General features: G+C 34.1%; 1 protein-coding gene across 21 annotated transcripts in view; it reads right to left on the minus strand.

Moving 5' to 3' along the window:
* LOC6047935 (transient receptor potential cation channel trpm) overlaps positions 1-26,435 on the minus strand; it is a 222,908-nt gene that overhangs the window by 32,970 nt on the left and 163,503 nt on the right. For 16 of the 21 annotated variants that reach the window (XM_038259307.1, XM_038259290.1, XM_038259287.1 and 13 more), the window contains 7 exons: positions 25,729-25,891; positions 22,579-22,719; positions 22,221-22,293; positions 20,204-20,363; positions 17,143-17,279; positions 12,072-12,110; positions 5,499-5,655 (listed from right to left, as the gene is read on the minus strand). In XM_038259307.1, the coding sequence (XP_038115235.1) occupies positions 5,499-5,655; positions 12,072-12,110; positions 17,143-17,279; positions 20,204-20,363; positions 22,221-22,293; positions 22,579-22,719; positions 25,729-25,891 (870 nt within the window). The remainder of the gene's footprint in view (positions 1-5,498; positions 5,656-12,071; positions 12,111-17,142; positions 17,280-20,203; positions 20,364-22,220; positions 22,294-22,578; positions 22,720-25,728; positions 25,892-26,435) is intronic. The other 5 variants (XM_038259308.1, XM_038259299.1, XM_038259300.1 and 2 more) reach the window with 1 other exon arrangement.

Consider the following 26,435-nt stretch of genomic DNA (forward strand, 5'->3'; position numbering starts at 1 on the left):
TCCATTCCATTAAAACATACCAAAACAAAAATTTTCAAGGAAAATGTTACAAACATTCTTCAAATTATTGTCCCTAGTAGCAGAACTAAGTGGAACTTTGTGTTTTCCCAAAAAATATTGCTGTTTTTGGAGTTGGAATTTTGCTTTGGTTTAAATTCTAATGGGTCCGCGATAATGGTGTTTCTGTAAATCAAAATTTTCAAGAAATTGAATAATATTTTACTTTTACGACTAAAAAGTTGGTGGGCATGCCAATCCATGCAACTTTGTCGAAGACACCCAAATTTTACATTTTCACTCTTGCTACAAGCAGTTGAATACAAGCAGCATAGCAAACCAGTTTTTTTTCAATATATATATTCAGGAATATAATATATTTAGAGCAATTTATGTGCTCTTAAAAAACCAACATTTTTAAGTTGAAAAAAAAAATATTTTGCTAGAAATTAAACAAAAGTCAAAGCATTTTTTGTGTTGAAAAATTCAATTTAAACACTTCCGTATTTCGAAAACGAAGGCCAATCTCAAGGCACAAGTTTGCATTTAAAACGATAAAAATATCTCAAATGCCATTTTCTTTAAACTTGAAATATCGTATTTTTTTATTTCAGATTTTCAAAAGAAATGTGTAAATTTCAATTGAATAGATGATTATATAAAAAAAAACTTCAAAACATAATAAAGCTTGATGGTTCCTGATGCTGGAAAAAAATGTGAAATTTAAATTGAATTTTATATACTGTAGTTGATATAAAATATAAAAAAAATATAAAATCTCTAGCTATTTCAAAGAATTGTTATAAAACTCCTGAACTTTTTGCCACTTGGGCGCCCCCTTTGATTAATGAATTTAGTGAATTTAATTTTAAATTTAATTCTGGTAGAATTATTCAAATAGTTGGTTTTGGCGCCCCAAGTGTTTAAGATAAAATAATATTTGTAATGTTCCGATCCAGATTATCGAGTTATTTTGTAGTCCTACTTTAAAATTTGGCGCCCCTTTTGTTCTGAATGCCTTTCTAGGATTTTATAATAACATGACAAATTTGTTCAATCATCGATTTCGGTGCCCCCCAAGGGCTGGCGCCCTTGGCGGTCGCCAACTGCGCCAACCCTTAGGTACGGCGCTGAAGGAGATATTTTAAAATCTTAATTTTCAACGCTATAAAGAATCTTCATAGCCAGTGTTGCAATTGAATGGTAGAAGAAGCGAACATTTGATAATCTATGCACCAAAACATCAGAAAGTATAGCGACCGTCACTACAGCATGTGAGATCTCTTTTTGTGTCTCGTGATTTCTAGCGATGGCCATCTCTCTCTATCACTCATCCCCTTGTACTCGATTGTGCGCTCTCACCGCTAAGTCTCTCAATCTCTCCGAAAACTGCAATGAAAGAACGCGAGTCGGCGATTAGGAGCCAACCACGCATGACGTCCCGTAATACTGCGCCTGCGAAATTGATTTTGTGGCGGCTTTTGTGGTTGAACGCTGTTGCAGTTGGACGATCGTGAGCGCGGGAATGAGAGAGAAAAGGAGAATGTCAAACGCGAGTGTGTAAACTCAAAGCGTGTTCGGCTATGTTCGGCACTAACAGTATCAATACGGAAAGAAGAGCAATTGTATACAATATATATGGGGCAGGACGCATGAGTACTCAGGTTTGATAATTGTAGTTGCTGAGAGCTGATAGTTTGATAATTCACAACCATGATCTAAGCCAAAAGGTGTCTTTGGAAAAGTTGTTGTATGTGAAAGTGGCTTTATTTTAAAACTATTGGCATGCAGGATGACACTCCTACAGGGTGTCAACCAAGCCCAACTTCTACTGGTGACCTTTTAAAGCATTGCTGTCTTAGGAAAAGATGTCAGGCTTCGTATTTCAATAAAATTTGGGCATGGTTTGAAGCCAGGGAAGACATCTACAACACCCACAGTAGAAAGCCGAGAGAATAGCTCTACAAAAATTAAATGGAAGAATAAACCTCTCGTGGGTGAACCATCACGAAATTGTGTTCATTTGTTCATTGAAACAGTTCATCCCTTTGAGTGGCTTATATTGGCAAATGACCATCTCATAGTCATCGAACTTCGGTGGCCGATACAGCAAAGGAGCGGTTCGATATGTCAAAGGTCTTGGGTTCGAGTTTCGATATCAGCACTTTTTTTTGGTTGATGAACTGTTTTGAAATGAACCCATGAGAATAACGCTCTCGTCAATCTCGGGATTTATATGATTTATATGATCTGTCTCTCATCTTACTGTCCTAGGTTAGTAATAAGCCAAGTATTTCTCGCCAATAACTGCAAATATAAGCAAATAATTATACTGAGCAATTCTCGCTGAAACCGTCCCACTAGATGCACATGTTCTCAAATCGTTACGGCAATGTTCTCATTCGATTCAGCGCACCAAAAAACCATAAAAACAACCTTCGAACCAATGAAAATGTCAGCCGTTAGCCACCTGTAAATAAAAACTTGTTTTGAACAAAAGATTTTTTCGAAAAAATGCCCTAATTTGAAGAAATGATATCTCCCAAAATACATTACCAAACATCAAAAACTTATATATCGTTGGAAAGGTAATCGCGAGGGCTTTTTATCGCACTTTCAAAAACATTTAAAAAAATATTTTTTCAAGGGTAATTTTCAGAATTTTTGGGAAACTTACTCTTAATTTCGAATTTTGACCGTGTTCGCAACCACTTATCGTTACGAAACCATTTTCATTCGAAAGATTGGAAGATTTTGCATAAAATTAACTTGAGAAAAGTAGTGTAATGAAATAGTTTTCTTATATTTATTAACGGATGAAAGAAATCGGTCAAATTTCAGTTAAAAATAATCAAAGCTCAGACTTTAGAAATGAGCCTTATTTACAGGCAAAACAATGCAGGATTGTATTTGAGCCGAATGTACAGTCATCTGAGGCAAATCTGGACAAATAGGATGAATCGGGAAAGTTATTTCAACTATGCTTTCACTCATTAGATCATATTTTTAATTTGTTTATGTAAAAGCATACATGAACAACATGTTTCTAAATTTTAAGCTTTTAAGTACTCCGAAAACTAATGCTCTTACTTAGACTGTAGTCTCGGTTCGCCACATTTCACTAAAGTAATATTTTATGTACAGAATTTGTTTTAGGAAGGTCTTCTTTATTTGTAATCGTGCACATAAAAGGGCAAAGTTGAAATCAATATTTTTTGATCAAGTTAAAATTTGGTGGGGATGTTGATACCATCAAAACAAACAAGAAACTCGATTTTCGTCACAATCGGACTACGCCCTTTTATTTGACAGCACCCCAAAGTTTCGATTTTTTGCAAACAATGTTAAAACCCTTTATTTTCAAACTGCTATGTCTCTAAAACCGCAAGCCGTACAAAGTCGAGCCAGAATTCACTAGAAAGATAATTTTACGTAGAATCAATAGGTGTAGTCTGTTTTTCAATTACAACTATTTTCATTGTACTTATGTTGCGCAAATGAAAACTTTATAATTGGTTTTCATATTTAGAGCAATTAAAATTAAAGTTGAATGAATCCCAACGTAGTCCGATTTGGACGAAAATCGAGTTTCTTGTTTGTTTTGATGGTATCAACATCCCCACCAAATTTTAACTTGATCAAAAAATATTGATTTCAACTTTGCACTTTTATGTGCACGATTACAAATAAAGAAGACCTTCCTAAAACAAATTCTGTACATAAAATATTACTTTAGTGAAATGTGGCGAACCGAGACTACAGTCTAAGTAAGAGCATTAGTTTTCAGAGTACTTAAAAGCTTAAAATTTAGAAACATGTTTATTCATGTATGCTTTTACATAAACAAATTAAAAATATGATCTAATGAGTGAAAGCATAGTTGAAATAACTGTCCCTATTCATCCTATATGTCCAGATTTGCCTCAGATGACTGTACATTCGGCACAAATACAATCCTACTTTGTTTTGCCTGTAAATAAGGCTCATTTCTAAAGTCTGAGCTTTGATTATTTTTAACTGAAATTTGACCGATTTCTTTCATCCGTTAATAACTATAAGAAAACTATTTCATTACACTACTTTTCTCAAGTTAATTTTATGCAAAATCTTCCAATCTTTCGAATGAAAATGGTTTCGTAACGATAAGTGGTTGCGAACACGGTCAAAATTCGAAATTAAGAGTAAGTTTCCCAAAAATTCTGAAAATTACCCTTGAAAAAATATTTTTTTAAATGTTTTTGAAAGTGCGATAAAAAGCCCTCGCGATTACCTTTCCAACGATATATAAGTTTTGATGTTTGGTAATGTATTTTGGGAGATATCATTTCTTCAAATTAGGCATTTTTTCGAAAAATCTATTGTTCAAAACAAGTTTTTATTTACAGGTGGCTAACGGCTGACATTTTCATTGGTTCGAAGGTTGTTTTTATGGTTTTTTGGTGCGCTGAATCGAATGAGAACATTGCCGTAACGATTTGAGAACATGTGCATCTAGTGGGACGGTTTCAGCGAGAATTGCTCACTATTAAATGGAGAAGACTTGATAAGCCAACTGCCCAAAATAAATAGCAAAATTGCAAAAATCGTTGAAAATATTGATTATTAACAGTTTAATAAATGATTAAAAACCCGATCGCCGACTATTTCGAGTCTACTTTGAGCGGTAGAACGCAATCATTCTCTTTGAGCCGTACTATCCGATTGGAGTGAGAGTGAGAGCAAAGAGAGAGTATTCATTAGCGATTGGTGTGCAAGTGACAAACGGTAGGAAACGGCCAGGCAGCCATGCCAGATATACAGATAAATCTGTATTTTACAGATTTTTCGATCCCAAAAATCTTAAAAATCTTTATATACAGATTTTTTTAAAATGGTTATATTTGAAAGTTTCAACAATTTAGTAATGAATTTATGCTTTAATATGATTAAATAGCTTAAATCTGATGTTAAAAATTTTCAAATGTCTTCTATGGCTTCAAATTCGACAAGATACAGATAAAATACAGATTTATTTTCAAGAAAATACAGATTTCCCGCAAAATAATCTGGCAACGTTGGGTCAGAGCAGATTTTTGTCGAGTTCGATTTGTGATCGCGAGTGAATGAGTCTTTTTGGAGCAATCAGGACCCTTGCATGTAAATTATTATGTTTTTTTTTTTGAAAATTCGGCTGAAAACCCCTTTTTTGGAAAAGAATATTTATTTCAGCGATAAACAATATGTTAATTTTTTTTTGTTAAAATAGTTTTTCGCCAAAATTTCGAAAAAATGTGATTTTGACACATTTTGACGATGCCGGTGTGCTCTTTTGTACTAAGCTTTTACACGGACACGGGCTTTTACATGTGTAACCGACAAATATGCAAACCGGCCAAATTTGCTTTTTCATATTTTTTTTTTGCGTTATTATGATTAAATTTTGAATTCCGTATTTTGAAACACCGTAATTGTTATGCTGAAAAAAAAAGTTACAGAAAAATCTAAGAAATTATCTCAATTACTTATGTACAAACGCGATCAGGTCGGCGGCCCGCCCGGACCCGTCGCAGACCACGACCGGCACCGGGGGGCTGTCGGTGACGTACTCTAGGACGGCGCGGATCGTGTTGGTGCCACCCTCGATTACCAAGCAGACTACGGGGGTGCTCGAGTGCGTAACTAGAAGTAGAGAGAGTAGAGGGAGGGGCAGGGGCAGGGAGAAAAAGAGAGAGGGGAAATTTAGTTGGATTAGCTAGCTTATCTTGGTAAAGAGCTATGCGCACATGCGACTATACACTAGGGGGTTGTGTTGGTGATTTGTGTATTGTACAGTTGGTTATGTGTGCTGGTACAACAGTCAATTACTTTAAGATGGTTGATGAATTAATTTGCACTAGTAAAACATCCAACATTTGGTGGTTAGACCAACAACGCTCAGCAGTGTAGAAGACTAGGGTAATAGAGCATGTTACTTGTGAGGGATGAAGTTGTGCTCATTCAATGTTCTAAATAGAGGTTCTGTAGAGAGTCTAATAGTTTGTTGTTTGTTTTTCCTGTAAAAGTAGAAATTTCCATACCATGCTGGAGCTTCGAATCTCATTTACACGAAGTAGCTCCCAAGCTGCCTAAACATGAAATGACCAACTCACACAAATTCACAGACAGCAAATCGTTTTTGATGAAGCCTTCGTCATTACTGTAGTTGGACAGCCCGTCGACATGCCTTTCGCCCCAGGACGTCCCGCCTTGCTCAGGTCTGAACTCCGATCAATCATTTCGGTATTTACCCTGCCAGGCCCTCTGGGGCTTCCAAACTGGCCTTCCAGGAATGCTTTTGAAGACTGCTCTTGATGAAATTTGAACAAGCGTTCTGCCGAAAATCAGTTCAATTTGAATATTTAGACTGTGTTTAGTTTGCAGGTTTCAGAACTTCTTCAATTTTGTTCAATTTTTACCAAGAACAAGCCCTTAAATCACACCCCATGATTCCAGCTCAAACTGTACTTGCCCACGTACAACGCCAGAACCACTTGCTTCCAGCACACATACACACACACACACAACGATGCCTCATCCAATTATCCTATCATTTGCTCCTTCCAGGGATACACGTCGACTGCTCCCGGCAATCTGTTGCTCGGTGTACTAATTAGCTTCCCCTTGGTCGGACACGGGGGTTTCAGGCGTACATCTCTAATCATGCAAAGCTCGTGGAGTTCCGTGGAAAATCGTTCGGACGAACATAGACACCGACAGATAGACATACACAGTACCACAATCATCCAACATTATCCACTTGCTGCTCCCTGTTCATTATTGCAGAGTTGTTTAATGAACTAGATTCAACTTCGACAGTGGGGAAAAGTTTGTAGAAACGTTTTAAAGTTTGATGAGCGTGTGGAACTTGTGGAAAAGCTAGCTAATTAAAGCAACAGTTCGGAAATGATAGGAAATAATTAATCACTCCATAGTGAAAAGTCGATACAATGTAAGCTTTGCCTAGTTTTGCCTTCCTCACCTTACTGAGGAAAGGCTATAAAATCACTCAGAAAATGAACTTCTTAATTCGACCTTGTAGACCAACCTTCACGTATACCTATCGACTCAGAATCATGTTCTGAGCAAATGTCTGTGTGTGTGTGTGTGTGTAGGGATGTGGGTCTGTGCACCAAAAAATATGCACTCGATTATCTCAGCACTGGCTTAACCGATTTGGACCGTTTTGGTCTCATTCGATTTGTCTTGGGGTCCCATAAGTCCCTATTGAAAATTATGAAGTTTGGTAAAGTACTTCAAAAGTTATGCTAAAAAAACGATTTTGGCGTATGTCCGGAAGATTGTAAAAAGGGTGGTTTTTGCAGGAAACCCTATCATGTTATACATTTTCAGAAAGGTATTAAAAAGACCTTTCCAATGTGCCCAAAACATTGAAGATCTGACAACCCTATCAAAAGTTATTAGCACTTAAGTGTTATTTATACACTTTTTGGAGGCCGGATCTCACTTAAATGTATGTAAACTATGTCCGGGTCCATCATGCGACCTGTCGTTAGTTAGATAATCGAAAGACCTTTCAAATGAGTCTAAAACATCAAGGATCTGACAACCCTATCAAAAGTTATTGGCACTTAAGTGCTATTTATACACTTTTTGTAGGCCGGATCTCAGATATTTTAGTAAAAATGATGTCCGGGTCCATTATGCGACCTGTCGTTAGTTAGATAATCGAAAGACCTTTCAAATGAGTCTAAAACATCAAGGATCTGACAACCCTATCAAAAGTTATTGGCACTTAAGTGTTATTTATACACTTTTTGGAGGCCGGATCTCAGATATTTCAATGATAATGATGTCTGGGTCCATCATGCGACCTGTCGTTAGTTAGATAATCAAAAGACCTTTCAAATGAGTCTAAAATATCAAGGATCTGACAACCCTATCAAAAGTTATTGGCACTTAAGTGTTATTTATACACTTTTTGGAGGCCGGATCTCAGATATTTCAGTAAAAATGATGTCCGGGTCCATCATGCGACCCATCGTTAGTTAGATAATCAAAAGACCTTTCAAATGAGCCTAAAACATCAAGGATCTGACAACCCTATCAAAAGTTATTGGCACTTAAGTGCTATTTATACACTTTTTGTAGGCCGGATCTCAGATATTTTAGTAAAAATGATGTCCGGGTCCATTATGCGACCTGTCGTTAGTTAGACAATCGAAAGACCTTTCAAATGAACCTAATACATCGAGGATCTGACAACCCTTTCAAAAGTTATTAGCACTTAAGTGTTATTTATACACATTTTAGAGGTCGGATTTCAGATATTGTGATAAAAATATTGTCTGAATCTTCCATGCGAACTATCGTTGGATAGGTTTTTTTTTGCCGATGAGCCAGAAAAATTAATGGTCTGCGAACCCTATCAAAAGAAATTAGTAATAAAGTTGATTTGTTAAACATGTTAAGGGAATGTTGCTATTTTTACTGAATGTATTGACTTCATGAATGTGAGGAAGGCACCAACCACCTAAAGGTGGATTAAGCAACGTTTTTATTTAAGTTTTGTCTTATAAAAAAATCGAAAAAAAAAATAAAGTTATGATACTCTACTTTTTCAATTCTGTCCGTCTTCATATTCCAATTACGTATTTCAAAATTATCCTATTCAACATTTCAACTTGATTTCAACAACCAGAGCTTCCGTAAAAGCTAATGGTTGAAATTATTTAAGAAATTTAACAAACCGTGACACTTTTTGAAAAATTCATATTTTTTGTTTTGATAATTGCAAAACGCTTCCATTTTAAAAATAGATACATACAGCATTCTAGCTGGGCCAGTTTTGCACCTTCCAAGCCATTTTTTTCTCGAGAAATCAACACAAGGAAGTTACCTTCAAGGTAGCCGTTCAAATCGGATTATTTAGTTCTCGCCTTTTGTCGAGGACCTTCTAATAGGCATTTCATAATCAAAGAATGATTTTAAATTAAAAACTGTTAAAAAAAACAGTCACAATATATAATTTAAAACAAATTCAAACATTTTCAAAATTAAACTGCCAAAAAAAATACTCAAAAAGTTGATATGGCGTCTCAAAAAGAAAACAAAAACAATTAGTCTCAACAAATAATTAAAAGCCTTGCAATAAAAAAAATACAAGTGTTTTTCTTATAAACTTCTTATAAATAATCATTATTTATTTAGATTTATATATCTTAATTATCCTTTTCTAACCTCAAACAGATAAAAAAAGTGAAAATCCAACAAAATATTACAAAATTATTCAAAAGAAAGAAAATAATTTCCAAACAACTATGCTTGCAAATAAGCGACAATTTCCAGAATTTGGCAAATTTTGGCAAATTTCCAACTTTTTCCCTACTTGAGTTGCCACTCTGGAAGTTACTTATTGTTTTCAACCGAATGAACAAATCTTTTTTTGGTTAATTTTAAGTGTGCCTTTTTATTGCTTTCCTCTCGAAAGAAGAATTTAGTAACGTTATCCTCATTACTTTTTTATGTTTTGATATGGAGAAAAGCTACAGGCGAAACTACGAAAAAAATATACAAATAGTATAAAATATTTAAAAAAAATTAAAAATTCTTAGATCAAGAAACTAAAAAAATTAAAAATTTCAAAAATTTCAAAATTGCATAATATAGGAATTTAGAAATTCAAAAATACGAAAGCTCAAAAATTTACAAATTTAGTAAATTTAAAATTTCAAAATTTTTTTTTAAACATTCAAAAATTTTAATAAGCTCAATGAAGAAACAAGGAAATTCTAAAATGCAATCATTCAATAATTCAAGGATTCTAGAATTTTAAATTAGAAAATTAAAAATATTGGAAATTATTTAATATTTATGTTTGTATTTTATTTACAGTCCAGACACTGACCAAAATGGCGGTGGAAAAATTTCAGCAATAGATTATCGAGGCTTTGGATACTGAAGTCTGGACCTAAAAAAAATATTTGGAAATTTTGAATTAAGAAATAAATTTTCAAGTGTTTAATTTTCAAGTGTGTAGGAATTATGGGTTGCAAAATATCTGTGTATTTATTATAAAAGAAAGTCTCCGATCACGACAAAGTGTTCAAAGCTTTTATTTATTTTCCTTAAAATTTATATTTTTGAATCTTTAAATTTAAAAAATTTGATTTCATGCATATTTTAAAAACAATGTTGAATTATTAAATAATAATGTTTTTTTTTTATAAATTTCGCATTTTGTAACTTAATTTGAACAACTTATTGTTTTTTTTTAATTTATTATTTTTGTTGCAAGTTTAAATGTATTGTAATTCCATTTATCTTCACATTTTCGTAATTTGGCTTTGTCTTGATTTTTGAAGAGCTTAAATTTTTAAAATCAAATTAAATTCATTAAAATTCATCAAATCTAAGAATTAAACACGCTTTTTTCAATTTTAATTTTTATATTTGGCAGCAATGTTTTAAATTTGCAAAATTCCAGTTTTTGAAATTTAATTTTTTAAATTTGTGGAATATTGAACACTAAAGTGCTCTTCCCTTAACGTACAGAATTTTTAAAACTATTAGTTTTTTACCCGAATTTCAATTTTATCCTGAAATCCAAGTGAACTTTCTTAAGATTACATCATTATTAATTCGAGAATGATCATGATTGAATAAAGGCATATTGATTTGACTCATGTTTTTGTTAGAGAAGAGGGATTAAGAAGAAATTGACCTATTTTCAAAAATCACATGGAAAATTATTGATGAAAGAATTTGTTTCATGTTTAGGTCTGTTTCCATTTTACAAAAGATCAAAAAAAATATTTTTTTGCAATTTCGTTGTGAAACTACTTACTTTTCCTGGCATTCTTGAACGACGAAATAGCCTACTTTTCTGTACCAAAAATAACAGAATCGAATAGCAACACTTTTCAAAATAAATGCTGAAAAGTTCTACTTTTCAGCACTGAAATGAGTGCTGAAAAGTTGAACTTTTCAGCACTTGTTTCGAAAAGTAACACTTTTCAACATTTTTTTGATTTAAACAATTTATTGACAAAATACATGAAAATTCGACTTAAAATTTCACTCAATGGGTGTTTTTCGAAATTGCAAAAAATGTTGTATGGAACTCGTTGCAAAACTTGATTTTTTCAGCACTCGTCGTATTTATCCAACTCGGTGAACCTCGTTGGATAAATGTACGACTCGTGCGGAAAAAATCCTCTTTTTGCAACATGTTGCATAAACTACTATTTTCATTATGTAGTTAAAAAAATATGAATCAAAAACAAACTTGGAATAGCTTTCTATCGTTTTCACATGATATTTTTTATTAAATTTATGAATATGAATATTTTTTTTCTGAAAGAAAGGCTTTTAAAAGCTATTTAACGGTACACATCAACCATAGCTTTTGCACCCAGATTTTTGTTACAGACATTTTAGTATCTTCAAAACTACGGGAACTATCGACATAATTTTTTATTCATCCCCTAAATTACTGTCTTCATAGTTATTTACAACAAAGTTCGACTATTTTTACAATCAGATTGTTGCAGAATTGGGTCCGTAAGTTTGATAATTTTGGAATAAGAAGACAACAACTTCCTTGGTTGCTGTGCACCCTTAAAATAAAAAAAATATTTTTATTTTTTTTTGTAGAAATAAATTATTAATAATTAAACAACACAATATGGTTATTTTTGGGTATTGACGATGGAAATTTATAATGATTAAATAATGGTGATTCTTAAACGCCTAACTCTCGAATGAATTAGACGTTAATGTCAATTGATTTGCTTTTCAAAATGTACACAAAGGTTCTACAAACAAATCGAACACTATATTACCAGGTACTGCAGATATCTAATAGAAATAGAGAGGAGTGACTACAAGAAAATCTACCAATGGGATCTCACAGGACGTGCACGGTGAGTGGTGATGAAGCACTCGTCTACGGCAGCTAAGGCAGCTGAACTAGCTATTAGTCATCATCAACTTCAATCTCGCTCAACGGATAGACACCAAATAAATGCAACACACAGCCACACGACTAAAGCCAATATCAACGACCTTTTTTTACCCTGTCCTAAAATATCATTTACCTTTATAATGGAAATTCATCAGCACCGAAAGTGCCTTATCTTGAAACGTCGAAGAAATAAAAGGTCGAGAAAAATGGAGAGCGAAATAAAAAGACAAAAAAGAAAAATTAAATATCTCGTCATTATCGCAGCAATTTTCATCCGTCGAAATTTCATCATATTTGGGTGACACACCAAGAAACTCCCACGTACGAGAGCACCTTCATGTCTGGAAACTTGGAGATAACAACGATGGGGGGAAAACACAGCAGCAGGAAGAACAACGCTTTCCGAATTCCAAAAGTGCCAACTGGAAAATCCTCCCTTCATCAGTGGTGCACATGAGTGAACAAACGGCCGTTGTGGGTCTATTTTCGCCCTAGGTGAACCTTTTTTGGACCCATTCGATATTGGTTAAAAATGATGAAAAATGAAAATTTGTTCTTATGTTAACCCAACTCAAATTTCAAATACTAAATAAAGTTTAAAATCAAAATAAGTAATCATTCTATAAATTTTATCAGAAAGAAAAACTGCCGTCCTCTTCTCCGAACATTTCCTCTTGTAGCTGGAAAAAGCTCACCTTCGTCGGTTCGTCTGAAAATATGTTTTCTATCACCGTCGAATCCCCACGGTCGTTATCTCGAGACAAAACACGGTCAAAAGCAGGAGAGGACGACGATCGGATGCAAAATACAGCGTCGAGCCTATGAACAGGGGTGAGGTAGGAAGGTTTTTGATTTATTGGAGGAGAGCGACCCCCGACCTGGCCGTTCCAATTTATTATCCTTTAAAATGGAGACTAACGGAGGATGCTGGTTTGCCGGAGTTGCCAGCGTCCCCTCCCGTAATTGGCTGGATGGCGCGGCTCTGACAGCCTTAATAGAATGCTTTATCGCAGTGCAGAGGGTATCTAGTGTCATGTTTTAGACAAAGATGGAAGTGGTATAATGGTTTCTGAATTATGGAAAGTATTTTCTGTGTTTTAACACTTCGAAAATAGAGCATCAATTGTTTGATTTTATTTTGTATAATTCTTTAAAATAAATCCAATTCTTCGAAAACAAAGCAATCCTGAGCAATTCTCCAACAAATCCGGAAATGGATTTAATTTATAAATTTTTAATTAGCTCAAACTTTTTGAGGGCCTTCCGCATGACCAAAGTAGCCATTTTGGGTCAATTGTTCAACCATACAAGGCTCAATTTTGGCAGCTGTTCATACAAAATGGTACGTAAATAACTGAAAATGTGTATCTTTTGAAAGAATTTTTTGATCGGTTTGGTGTCTTGGGCAAAGTTCTAGGTATTTATGATGACTATTCAGAAAAAACTTGTACACAAAAAATCGCTGAATCTTTAATTAGTTTTTTTTTGCAAAAAATATCATTTTTTTGAAACCACTATTTTGAATTTTTGAAATTTTTGGTATGTTTTAGGGGACAAAAACCCGCAAGTATAGAACCGTATAAAAAAAATGGACAAGGACTTAAGGACTTCAGTTTTTAAAAGTAACATAAAATTTGCAATCGAAAAGTGCTTACCAGATTTTTTGATAAAGTGCACCGTTTTCAACATATAGCCACTTAAAGTTTAATTTTAACAGCAGAATCCTGTTTTTTTTTTTTATTTTTTTAAGTGTCCATTGTTTAACATTCTTGAAAAAAAAATGAGAACTGTTGAAGATTGTACCTCTGGTTTCTAGTCTAGCTTCAACGTAGAGAATTGGCTCGACGAAGGTCTTAATGAAATTAGCAACAAAAAGTTGAGTGATGTGATCGTGCGCGTAAAAGTTGAGAGTGTTAACGCAAAAATGTAATCTTGAAAAAGTGTAATATACAAATAAGTGAAGTTTACTGATCTGTTTTGACTCTACGAGTAAATATCACAAAAATCCTGAAAGCCTAAACCGCTCGGGCCGTTCAGGTGGAAAGGAAATAAGAAAATTTAAGTTTTTGAAGTCTCCTCCAAACAGCCTTTCTAGTACCAATATCTCAGAAACTACTGGATCTATTTTCAATGTAAAAATTTAAACAATTGTGAATTTTTCTCTTAAAATTTGTTGAATGTTGATACAAAGACTAACTTTTCAAAAAAGACCAATTTTCAATATTACTTGATTTAATTACAAAATACATTTCACATTAAAAACTGAAGTCAAAAATTATGACTAAAATTTAGTTTTTTTTAAATAACAATTTTTGTCCTTTATTTCTATGGCATAAAAGTTGCGATTCTTTGTCACCTAAATAATATGGATTTTAAGAAGTTGAATTTTTGTGAAAAAAATTAAAAAAGCATCAAATTTTCTTTTCCGTACATCATTTATTCTCCAAATTGTTCTCATCAATACTTATAACTTTGCCCGATATACCAAACCGATAAAAAAATTCCTTCAAAAGATACACATTTTCGTATTTTCACATACCATTTTTGTAAAGACAGCTGTCAAAGTTGTATCGAGCCTTGTATGGGTGAGCCAATGATACAAAATTGCTTCTTTAATCATAGAAAAGGCCCCGAAAAAAAATTGACCTGTAACGTAAAGTATCCGGTAGGGTGTCATAATTTTACTCAAACCATTTACTTTAAAACCAGTAAAAATTTATAATGAAAGTGTGTTGAAATCTACAAGAGCTGAAAAGGCAAAAAATATAATTAAAATTCTAAGCCATATTTTCTTTAATTTGAAGCAAAAAGTTAAAGCAAGGTTTAAGGTTAGGCCGGATATTAAAAGGCTGATCTTCAACAAGTCGAAGTACAATTGGCCAAACTAACCAGCCAATTGCTTACTCCAGTTTATTTTAAACTAGAAAATAGAAATGATTTAGTCAATAATAAATTTTTTGAGATAAATTAGAGAAAATTACGATGAGTTTAATTACTAGTTATTTTAGTAAATAGAAATATATTTTATATACATTTTCACAATTATTGTTTGAAAATTCTTAAAAATAATTATGAATATAATTGTTATGAGTTGATTTTTTCTGTGAAATTCAACAAAAGAAATGGTCCATGTTTTAAATATCTAGCTTACCCTAGTTGTTGAGACAGGCGGGAAGATGCTCCTCCGGGCACCGTTTTCGTAAGCAGGGCAAATAAAACTCTGTTATTTTCCTCATGCTACAAAACTGAAAATATTTATTTCCTAATTAATAACACTCAACAGTTCACAATATTACATTTACTCACAGATTTGGTGTCTTTACGCAGCTGACCTGTCCAGCTGCGCCCGTGCTCCCGCTTGCTCAGATTGTTTTCAACTTCTGATTGAATGCCAAGCGACAGCACGGGCACCAGTCAAAACGAAAACAAAACGCTAATACTGACGTGATACAGGGGGCGTACGAGGGACGCGTTCGTCGCAACACTAGTTAAGTTCATGAAGATTTGAAGTTTGCTTTGAAATGATACAAAAAATAAAAATTACCGTAAAGGGTACATTTTAAGAGCATTTTCTGCATCATCAGTTTTACATAAATTTTTTACCAAATAGGTATGTGAATATATCATATAAATTTTATATATCATATACATTAAATATGCCTAAAATTGATTTTAATATTGAACTGATGACTTCGAAAAAGTTAAAGAAGAATTGTATTTTTCACAAAACCAATTGCAAAATCTTTCTAATATATTTGATTGTGCCTTAATTAAAAAAAAAAAAACTTATCAAAAAAAGGTTTACAAAGGTACCTAGTTCCAAATATTTTCGCAAGAGATCGTTGTCAACATAAACTTGGTCTTGAAATTTGCAAATTGCCTTTTTTGCCCTTATTATTCAATCACTTCCATCCACGTCCAAAATTCCGATAATAGATTCCACAATATGAAATCCGATACTCATGAACCGTTTAAAACAACATCCGCCAATCAAACGGACTGTTTGACACTGCTGTCTCCCCTTGAGTTAACTGCTCTGAAATCACTCATCGTTGGCAAAATTGACAGGCGATCTTTATCCCACCGTCATCGCCGTTTTGAAGCTTACATTGATTCTTCACGTTTTTCCACATTTTCCCAGGCAGTCTTGCTATACGCCCCCATCGTCGTGAATTAATTTTCCCAGGCTGGATAGGAGTGAGGTGAAAATTCCTCTGAAAAAGGGGGATTTCTGAAGAGTTGGATAGCATTAGAGTGGATCAAAATGCCATTCCTGGTAAAAATAAATCAAATAAAATTTAATTCAATTATTTGCTATATTTGCTTCACAAAATAAATTTAAAAAAAATATCAACGAAAACTTTTAAGTGCGGCCCTGTCCTTAACGCTCACCTATGGGTTCAAACTGGCACATAGGTGAAGAGGATTAGAGAATGGAAATCATTTCCACATTCCCCTAATACGTCGATAGATGGATGTGGAAATTTTGTAGCATTCCACGGAAAACGCTCCCTGGTAGTAGACAGCGCAGAGCAGCTATAGTAGAGGAAAATCCGTTTATGCATGTGTTTGCGATTCTAATTACGAGATGATTGATTTATTTGAGCTCCAGTGATTGGAAAAACGGCAATCAGCTAGAAAGGTTGGATGGTTGTTGGCCTTGCTATTAATGGCACGTGCCAGCATTGCGATGTTTTAATAAGTAGGGATTTACGATTATTAGCCGGATGCACCCGAGTTGCATAATGAGAGGAGCTTAGGGTATTATTCCCGGAAACAATTCACAGTTTACACTAAGATTCGGAATTATTTATTCAGAAAATATGGTTTAAAAAAATCCTTATCTATCTGCTCCACAGAAAACCAAACATTTTGAAAATAACATGACCTTAACTACTTTCTTAGAAGACCATCCAACTGCACTAGTTCAATCCACCACCAGTCACGTAAATTCCAACGATATTTTTCCTTTTCCCCAAAACGCAGCACAACATTTTTCCCGAATGTGCAGAACGTGATAATTTCCCTTCAAAACACCCAAGAGGAAAAGATACCGCCAGCAACCGTAGCACAATCGGAACCACGACTTCCCGCAAGACATGTCACTACTTCTGCCTTATAGTGCCAAATAACAAACGGCAATCGCAAGATAACACGTACTGCAAAGCAAAACTGCCATCATTGCATCACATTCACATACTTACAGGGTTGCAACTTCTGGTTCGATATGTACTTTTCCAGCTTCCGGCGCAGGATCAGCTCGGCCCCGTACCGGCCCTGGGAGCCGTTGTCCACCAGCAAGAAGTACGCGTGCCGGTTGTTGAGCACGGCCAGTTTGGAGCTGGAAAGTTGAAGAAGGAAGAGAGTTTAGCAGATATCTGTTACCTCTATTCTACTTAGTTCTCGAAAGTGGCTCATCAGCTAACTGACGTTCGAATTTATCAACTGAAATCAAATAGTAAATAGAAAAAAATGTGCAAATAATGTTTACAGACAGATATTTTTTACAAAAATATTACAGAAGATATAAAAAAAAACACATACATACGTAAGATGTCAGACAAATTCTTTGGAAACTGTTTAAAGAACTGGTCATATTTAAATACAATGGATTTTTTTTATCGGCTGCTATCTTAAAAGTATGTACAAAAATTATCATGTCTAATACAATACACATGTCTAATACATAGTAGAAAACGAAGAATAGAATTCTATGAAAGAATGGTAAATTGCACAAAACTTATTTCAAAAATATTACTTCATATCATAAAATTTATTAAAGAATTACTCATGTTGGTAAAAAATAAACAACTCACAAATAGATCACAAACATGTTTATTACTTATTTTTAAATAATGAAAAAACCTAATCATCATCAAGAATTCAGACTATAAATTAAACTTTTTTTGAAGGACTGCTCATGTTTGGAAGAATGGAAAATGTCGCATTCCATGGCAAACTAACTTCAAGAGAATAAAAAAAAACAAAAACTTAATCAACTACATAACAAAACAAAAATTGATCAACTCTTAACTTCCGACCAATTGTCCTTTTAACTTTTGTCCATTCGACCTAAGACCTATTGGCATTCGACCTTATGTCTTTCCACCTTTTGTCCTCTGAAAAAAAAAACGCGAAATTCAAACTTTGTTGAACATGATTTGTTTCTTGAAGTTATGCTGAAAAAGCTAAAAAAAATGAAAACCTCTTTTTGAATACATCCACGAAAAGTTATTACAAAATTTAAACAAGGTGTGATGCGTCATAGTACAAATTTAATATTACGCTGGCCAATTTGTAGCGGTGAATATCGCAAAACTTTATTTAAATTTTAATTAAAAAAAATGGCAGGTTAGAAATCAGACCAAATTTGTTTTGCTATGTTAGGGTGCTACAATTTTCCTTGATAATTTTTAATTTTAAGTCAGAATATCTTAGTTTTAAAGGAAAATAATTCGTGGTTTTTCGGACTTCGAAAGACGAGAATTATTGAATGTAACCTGGTTGGAGATACAGTCCAGACTCGTTTATCCAAAGGCACATCGGATAATCAAATCTTCGAAAAATCGAAACAAGAAAAAAATATATTATTTTCGTTGTCCTAATTTTGAATTTTAGATCGTGCTTAGGGACCATCCATTAACCACATGGACACTCTTTTTTAAACTCTAAATAAATGTTTTTTGTATGGAGCGTGGGCAAAAGCTGCCACATGTCTGGAAACATGTCTGCCCCTCCCCCTTACGGTGTCCACGTAGTTAATGGATGGTCCCTAATCGAGACTAGGATAATCAAGGCTGGACTGTATTTGAATTGCATTTTTATTTTTCAAATTTTACGAACTTTTATCCAATTTTTTTCAAAGGCAAAGATTTAGGGTTTGCAGAACTCTTATTTGTACTGAAAACAACTTTTTATAAAAATTTATTACTAATTTATTTATTATTAACGTGAAAAATGATTCTTATTGTTTTGATGAAATTTGAAGATTACACTAACCACACTGCCTACCCCAGTACATGTCTTAAAATAAAAATCTTGAAAAGACCTAAAGAAAAGACCTAACCAGTTGGAAAATATTCCAAAAATATATTGAAATCCTATCAAAGTCAACCCGGTTTACGGTACATTTCCACTAATTTTTTTCAATACCTGTGCTATTTGTGCTAGTCAAAACATCAATTTTAAACTCATTTAAATAATGTTGATACGCAAACCTCCGAAAATATTAGTGTTTTCAACCAATTTTTGATCTCTTAAAAGCATTGGAAAGAAGATCTTTTATAATGTAAGAAAATTTTGTGTTGGAAGTTGGACTTATTTTGTATGACTACCCCAATGTTTTTAAAATTAAACTTTGGCTGTGTTTTTAACTAACCCTATAATTTAAGCAGTAATTTTAAAATGTTCGAGACTATGCTTCTACACATTTTGATATTTTTTAAGAGAAACAAAATTGAAATAAAAAAAAAATGAATTTGGAAAAATATAACTATGAAAACTGGAACTAAATAGACGTATTTATTGTCAAATAAAACATGATTCAAGAAATCAGAAATCTATAAAATCATCGTTTTTAGGGTTTTTTTTTTACACGTTTCCAATGAAAGGTTATCAGTTGGGCTTTTAAGGAAAAACATTATGGCATTCAAAAACCTAGCTGAGTACACTTCCCGATCAAATGAAAACTTTGTAAAAATATAGGTTTTTTTTTGCAAAATACGACGAAAAACGCAATTTTTTTGGATCACTCCATTTCAGATTGGAGCACTTTGATCGCTAAACAAAAAAATGAAAAACGAAGTTGACTTTATAGCTGTCGGCCACCATTGCTAGTACCAACCACTAGTGTCTTCCTTTTTATCTACAAGGACTTCGCCGCCCTGGGCTCCTAAGTGTATGAAAGTACGGCACGGAGTGACGGCGCCGAATACCCATATTTACACAAAGAATTTTAGAGCACAAAAAAAAACAAAAAAATATCCACAAACCACGTGGACACTTTTTTGGAAATTTCAACACCCCAAATAAAACAAATAAAATCTTTTTTGAATTGAGCGGTCCCTTTGGATCCTTCCTGTTTGTTTAAATTCCTGTTGTTATAAATAAATCAGCAAAAAAATCGAAGTACAATTTTTGGCACTTCACCAACTATCAATTTAAAAATAAATTGCTTTTGAAAAATAAAAATAGAGTCAAACAATAAAGACGAAAAAAGTCGATTGCTTATCCCAAATTCATCCAACAACCAATACACAAACTTACCGCGGCGAGCTAATACTGTGACAGGGAACGTCCCGGTTATGGCCGAGCAGCTCGTGGTTCCGCTCCACGATGCCCCAGGGTGCGATACCGATGCTGACAACGCGTCCCGACCGCTGCTGGCCGTCCAGTATGAGTGCATCGCCGACCTGTTTCGTGACACCTGCGTGGAGATGAAAAAAGGGATATTGTTAACAAAAACGTGTTGCTATCAAAGTTAAATGCTGGGGTGGTTTAAACTTTCGAAATTGGTAAAGTACTAAAACGATTAAAACTATTCCGGACGGTTGAAAATTTTAAAGAGGCTACTCATTTACGCCCAACAAAGTAATTGATTCTCCCAACATTGTAACAACCCTGAAAATTTCCATCCAGCTTACGTCATCGACCATTGGAGCAAGCAAACTGGCAACTGTGTATATTGCAAAAGTTTTTAATTCCAGATAGTTTTCAGCAACTAGAGCATCTCACCTCACAGTGTGTCCGTCCCACGTCTGCGGGCTGGCCTGGAGAAATTTTCCCAGTACTCAGGTGACACCACTACCAACCGACCAACATTGGTACAAGTGCTCGCTTAGCTGGTATAATGGGATTACGGAAGTTTTGATCAAAAATTTCCGGCGTGGTAAAGTTGCTCCTTGTGGGTTAATAAAAATGGAAACTGATGCAGGAGTAGCAGGATCCGGTGAGGCACGTTAAATTTGAGCAACTCGTAAACTAATCAACTGATGATTGTTCGGGGGTAAAACTAAAAAATGACTTTATTAACTGTTGTGAACACCGAAAAACTAGACATGATCGGACAAAAAAGTGTCAGATAGGTAGCGAATCAATGCAGCTGAAGATTTTTAGAAGAAATGTATCAATAAAGTTTTCAACTTTAAAAGTTTCAAGGTTTCAAGGTTTCATGGTTTCAAGTTTTTAGTTTGTAGTTTTTAGTTTTTAGTTTGTGCAAGTTCTTCTCATTTTATGCTTTGATGCTAGTAAAAAATCATTGTTGAATAGTGAACATGCTGCTTAAGAAAAACAAATTCAGATGAATAATAAATCGGAAAGAAAAAAACATTTCGAAGATATCTTTCATTAATTAACACCAAATTGAAACAATTGACATTTCCAGAGATAGCTCAAACGAGCAAAAGACAAACCGACAGTCGGAAAATTTGTCACATGAATAAAACAAACGCCGGAAAATGTCACACTAAAAGAACAAATAAAACACCCCACTTCTCGCAAACAAAAAACCACACTTTTATGAAGATCGACGTCTTCATCCTCCACACATTTGGCACTGAATTCCAAATGAGGGTTTCTTCCTTCCACCCTGTACATCACTCTCCCTTAACTCCACCTCCAAGTTATTTAATCTAGTTAATTATACACGCTGAGTTTTGCGCTGATTGCGCTGCCGGTGAACTTTGAAAAAGTTCGCCAATCTCAGAAAGGGTAGGTGGGAGTGATGTATGTGTGGAATAACATCAATTCCAGAACCGGGGAAAACTTCTTCGATCATTCGAAACAAATACCGTTCATCGTCAAACATTAGACGGTGTTCCAGAATATGTATTTTTTGAACAAATTAGGTTTTTAAAGGAAAATAAAATATACCAAATTTTCACTGATTTATTTCAACAATATATATATTGTTTAGATAAAGTATTTTTTGGAACTCCGTGCTCGTCGATTTGAACTTTACACGAGGCGAGGTTCCTTACAAGACTGAGATTTATGGCGAGCAGCAGCCATTTTTGAAATCATTCGTACAAGTTTACGCCGAGCATAAAATTTACAGTTTATTATCCCTTGGTTCTATGTGTTCTCGAAACATTCTTGAAATTTAAGATAATCAAATAAGCTGAGAAGTCTCAACATTTGTAAGAAATTCAAGTGAATTTATCAACCTAATATACTAAGCTCCAACCAATCAATCTGATTAGCAAACCCAACCCCACAATGAGTAATTGCAGTACATACGGGATTCAATTAGGTTGAAAGTGCAGACGTTGAGCTTTCTTCTTACCTGTGTTGGTCCCGCCGGTGAAGATCCAAGCCCCGGTCGTCTTGGCCGCCTTGAGGAGTCCTTTCCTCAGCACCTGCAATTGGAGCCAGCAAAATGGCAATTGTAATGATTGTAAGGAGGGAGTGGGTGTGTGTGCGAGAGAGCAGATTTTCCACACGATTAGTTATTAGGGCTATGTAGACGCAGTAAAAAGTTACACAAAAAATAGCTTTCAACATTTTCTAACTGAGCAAATCATTTAAAAAAAACATGTTTTATTAAATTATCTTAACCCTAACAATTTTTTTGAACCTTTTTTACTGTGATAAAGCAAGACATTTTCCACACATGAAATCTCAAGATTAGCAAAGAACCGTACCTTCTTCAGCTTGGGTTGCAGATCGAAGTTCGCCTTGCCTCCCTGGACGGTGATGAGCAGCTTCGGGAGTTCCAGGTTCCACTCGCGGGTGAAAAGCTGCACCAGCAGCTCGGGCCGGGTGTCGTACGAGAGGCGGACGTACTGGAAGGAGGGGAAAGGGGAAGATTAAGTATAATTAATTATTGTGAATTAGGAGTAAGCGATGTTCGTGTTTATTCAAAAACTGTTATTTTTAAATAAGATTTTCTGTTTTTTTTTTTTTTGTTAGAATATGTTTTTAAACTTGAGGGTACAGCAACCAAGCTAGTGGTTGTCTTATTCTTCCAAAACCGTTGAATTTAGGGAACCATGAAATATTAATATATGTGCACTCCTATAGTCATTTAACACCAAACTAGGTACAATAAAGTTTAACTTTCTTAAAAATTACAATTCCAGTACTGTCCAGGGTTCAAAACGCTTAAACAGTCTCATTTTATTTGAAATTTGTTTTTGAATTTGATTCAAAATTTGTTTTAAAAAAAAACAGAACCCCTAAAAACATTTCAGTTTTAATGAATTACAAACACTCAATAGTTTTTGTAATCATATTTAACTGGCTTAATACTCAAACAGAAAATGAAATATTAAAATTTTAAAAGAAAAGACAGTTAATTTCTGGAATTTTGAGGAAAGTTATATTTTTAAAAGCAAATTATATTGCACAGAAACTCATATTTTGATGAGAGAACTTGTTCTAGAAACTAGAACGTTCTGAAAGTACCAAAGAACTAGAGCAAAATCAATTTTATTATTGTTATATGTGTTATTTTTCTTTAGTTGCTTTTTGCTAAAACAGTCTAACTTACTGGAAAACTTTGATGTTTAGAATAACTTGGGGTTCAAATAATTGCCAGGGTTGCGTTTCAATGAAGTTTTCAGGTTTATTTCCAGAAATGGTAACAACACTGAGTATTGTTGTTCAATAAATTTTAGTTTGATGATCAAATATTGAAAAAGATAATTTCAAATAATCTTCCAAGACGTAAAAGACTTTTAAATAACTAATGATCATTAGGGGAATTATGGAATGCATTATGAATTGAAATGAAATAAAGATTATTATTATTATTTTTATTATTAAATATGAGAAATGTCAGACGAAATGTTTATTATTATTATTATTCTTTAATATAGTTTTTAAGCCAAATTGATATCTAGATATTTGATAAAAAAAAATAACAGAAACAATTCAAAAATTATGACTAAGTAGTTTTAAAATCTGGCTTTATTTCAATTGCATTATCATGTGTTTACATAGTATAGTAATGAAATCTTCCAAAAATATTTTAATCTTTTAATCGAATTAAAAGTACCATGCTTCTCCATCGAAATGAGTTTCCTGTACATTAGGCCAGAGACGCATGATGCTTAATATTCAATAAATTTACAGAGCTCAGTTAATTTTTTTTCAAAATGTCGTATCGCAGAATTTTGTATGTCATAGAAAAATATATTCAGTTGCATGCTCTTTGATTCCGAGACCTTCAAATTAGTAAATATAGTTTTAATTTGATCTAAAGGTGTATTCAGCTATGTTTTCAAAATGTCTTAAGAGCGAGTTTTTCGCCTATGTGAAACAGATTTGGATGAAACTTTCAGCGTTTGTTTGTCAATACATGAGATGAACTCATGCCCAAAATCAGCCAAAGGGAAGTGGGTTAAAACGGGCATTGAAGTTTGAGGTCCTAAAAACATAAAAAATCTTAAAATTGCTCGCATTTTCGTAAAACTTCATCAATTCCAACTCTCTTAGATGCATTCGAAAGGTCCTTTGAAGCTCTTCAAAATGTGCCATAAACATCCAGGATTGGTTTGACTTTTTCTCATAGCTTCTGAAAATTACTGCTAATAATGGATGTTTTCAAAACCTTAACATCATTTTGCAACAGCCACCAACACCCATACTTCTTTGGGCCAAAAGTTAGGGAATTACAGTGTTGAAATTTTGGCCAATCGTAGTTTTTCTCATAGATTAACGATTATTCTATACCAAACATTTTAAAACGTTAACTGTTGCCCTGTAGGCCAACAAGACGGCACTTTTTGGTCTCAATTTGGACATATTCAGAATCCTCGGGAAATTCCACGTTAGTTTAAGGTGTTGGAGTTATGAATTTGATTCATAAAAAAAATATTGAAAAATGTTAGATTTAGTTAACCCTGTGATCAATACGTTAAATGTATCAAGTAAGTGAATCCCTGTTTACCCCTAATCCGACAAAATATTAAAAAATATTTTAATTCATTATAAATTAAATTTCCAACAAATTGTAGTAATCAATTTATTTATGGGAACAGAAAATGCAATTTCAAGTATTTCAATGCCAATGAAAAAAATTTCTAAAAATTATCCCACTGTGTTCTTTTTGTACTCAAAATAAAAGCAGGTTAAAGAGGGTCTATTTCCCAACCTTTTGAGAGATGAAACATCGTATTTCGTTGGGGGAACACCACCACACCCCTTGTTTTCGAACTCATATTTTCAGATTCCTAGTTTTTATTGAAATTCCAAAAGTGAAAATATATTAGTCGTCCAGATTGGTTGAGTTATGCTCGAGAACCAGCGAGTTGAAATGTTAAATAGCAGCAAATATGATGGTCCAAACCCTCAACCTGCTTTTTTGTTCTACATTCGGTTATACCTTGGTTATAGCCTGATGTTTATCAAAATCCTCATTTCCAAATTGAATCTCCGACCCCTTCATCATTTTATTCCCAAATTGTTCAAAGGGCGAAAAATCATGACTTCGTCTACGGTGAGCTCAAGTTTGCGGTCAACAAGGCTTGCAGGCAACATCAGATCCAAGAAGAAATAAAATCTATGACAGTTCCAGCAAAACGAGTCGAAAAATGTTTGAGAGGGGTAAAGCAGCTTAAGAGCCTTGAATGGCATCTCCCAAAAAAAATCTTGTGTATTTGCCTTTTGAAACGATTTCCATTTTTCCTTCAACTGGCAAAGATTGCTCTTACACGGAGTCCCATGTAGCCATTTGGCATGTTTTTCGTCTGAAGGACTTCTCTGATTGAATGAACATTTTCCAGCAAACCCCCATTTGAATTTAGCAAGAAAAAAATTCTGGAAGCGACGTCGACTGAAAGAATGATTACCTGTGCTTTGGTGGGATGCGCTCCGCCCTGGAACTCGATCGTCCCGTACGCGTCCGTTGGCTGGGGCCGAGTGTGCTTCTGCGGCTGCCAGACGTCGCCGGCCACGCCAGGTTCGATGCCCGGCACCGTTTGGTGCGTTCGCCGCTCCTGCCCGCAACAGCAGCTGAAAAAAGAGAAAGAAAGAAATATTTCAATGTAACCATGTGACATTAATCAAAAATCGTTTTTAGTTGTTTACTAAAACAAGGAATAAAAATAATTCTGGCCGGCAGCGAAATTATGGAAAAGTATATTTAGTATTCGATTATTTTTATTTATTTTTTGATAAGTTCTTGATTTCGAAACCGTTACTTTTTATGTTTTTCTCATTTTGTCTATGAAATTATATAATTTGCTCTAAATTTCTGGGGTCTGGGAACTAAACAATAAAACTGTTAACATTCAAGTTGTAGCTATCATGGGAAAATTGAGTTAAGTATTTAAAATTGCTCCGACGTCTTTCATCATATAATTCAAAACTTTCCACTAGCAAACAATAAGAAAAAGTCCCTCGCGAAGCTCATACTGTGAGGCAACTTGTTCAAACTTCGTCCTCAAACAGCTTTTAGCATGTCATTTCGAAGACTCTCTCTTCACGAAAAAGTTGTTTACGCTCGTTCTGTGAAATTTAAACGCACTTTCTGGGGGTGTGGTACTTAACCGAAGAC

The sequence above is a fragment of the Culex quinquefasciatus genome, chromosome 3 (assembly GCF_015732765.1).
Source record: "Culex quinquefasciatus strain JHB chromosome 3, VPISU_Cqui_1.0_pri_paternal, whole genome shotgun sequence".
Lineage (NCBI taxonomy): Eukaryota > Metazoa > Arthropoda > Insecta > Diptera > Culicidae > Culex > Culex quinquefasciatus.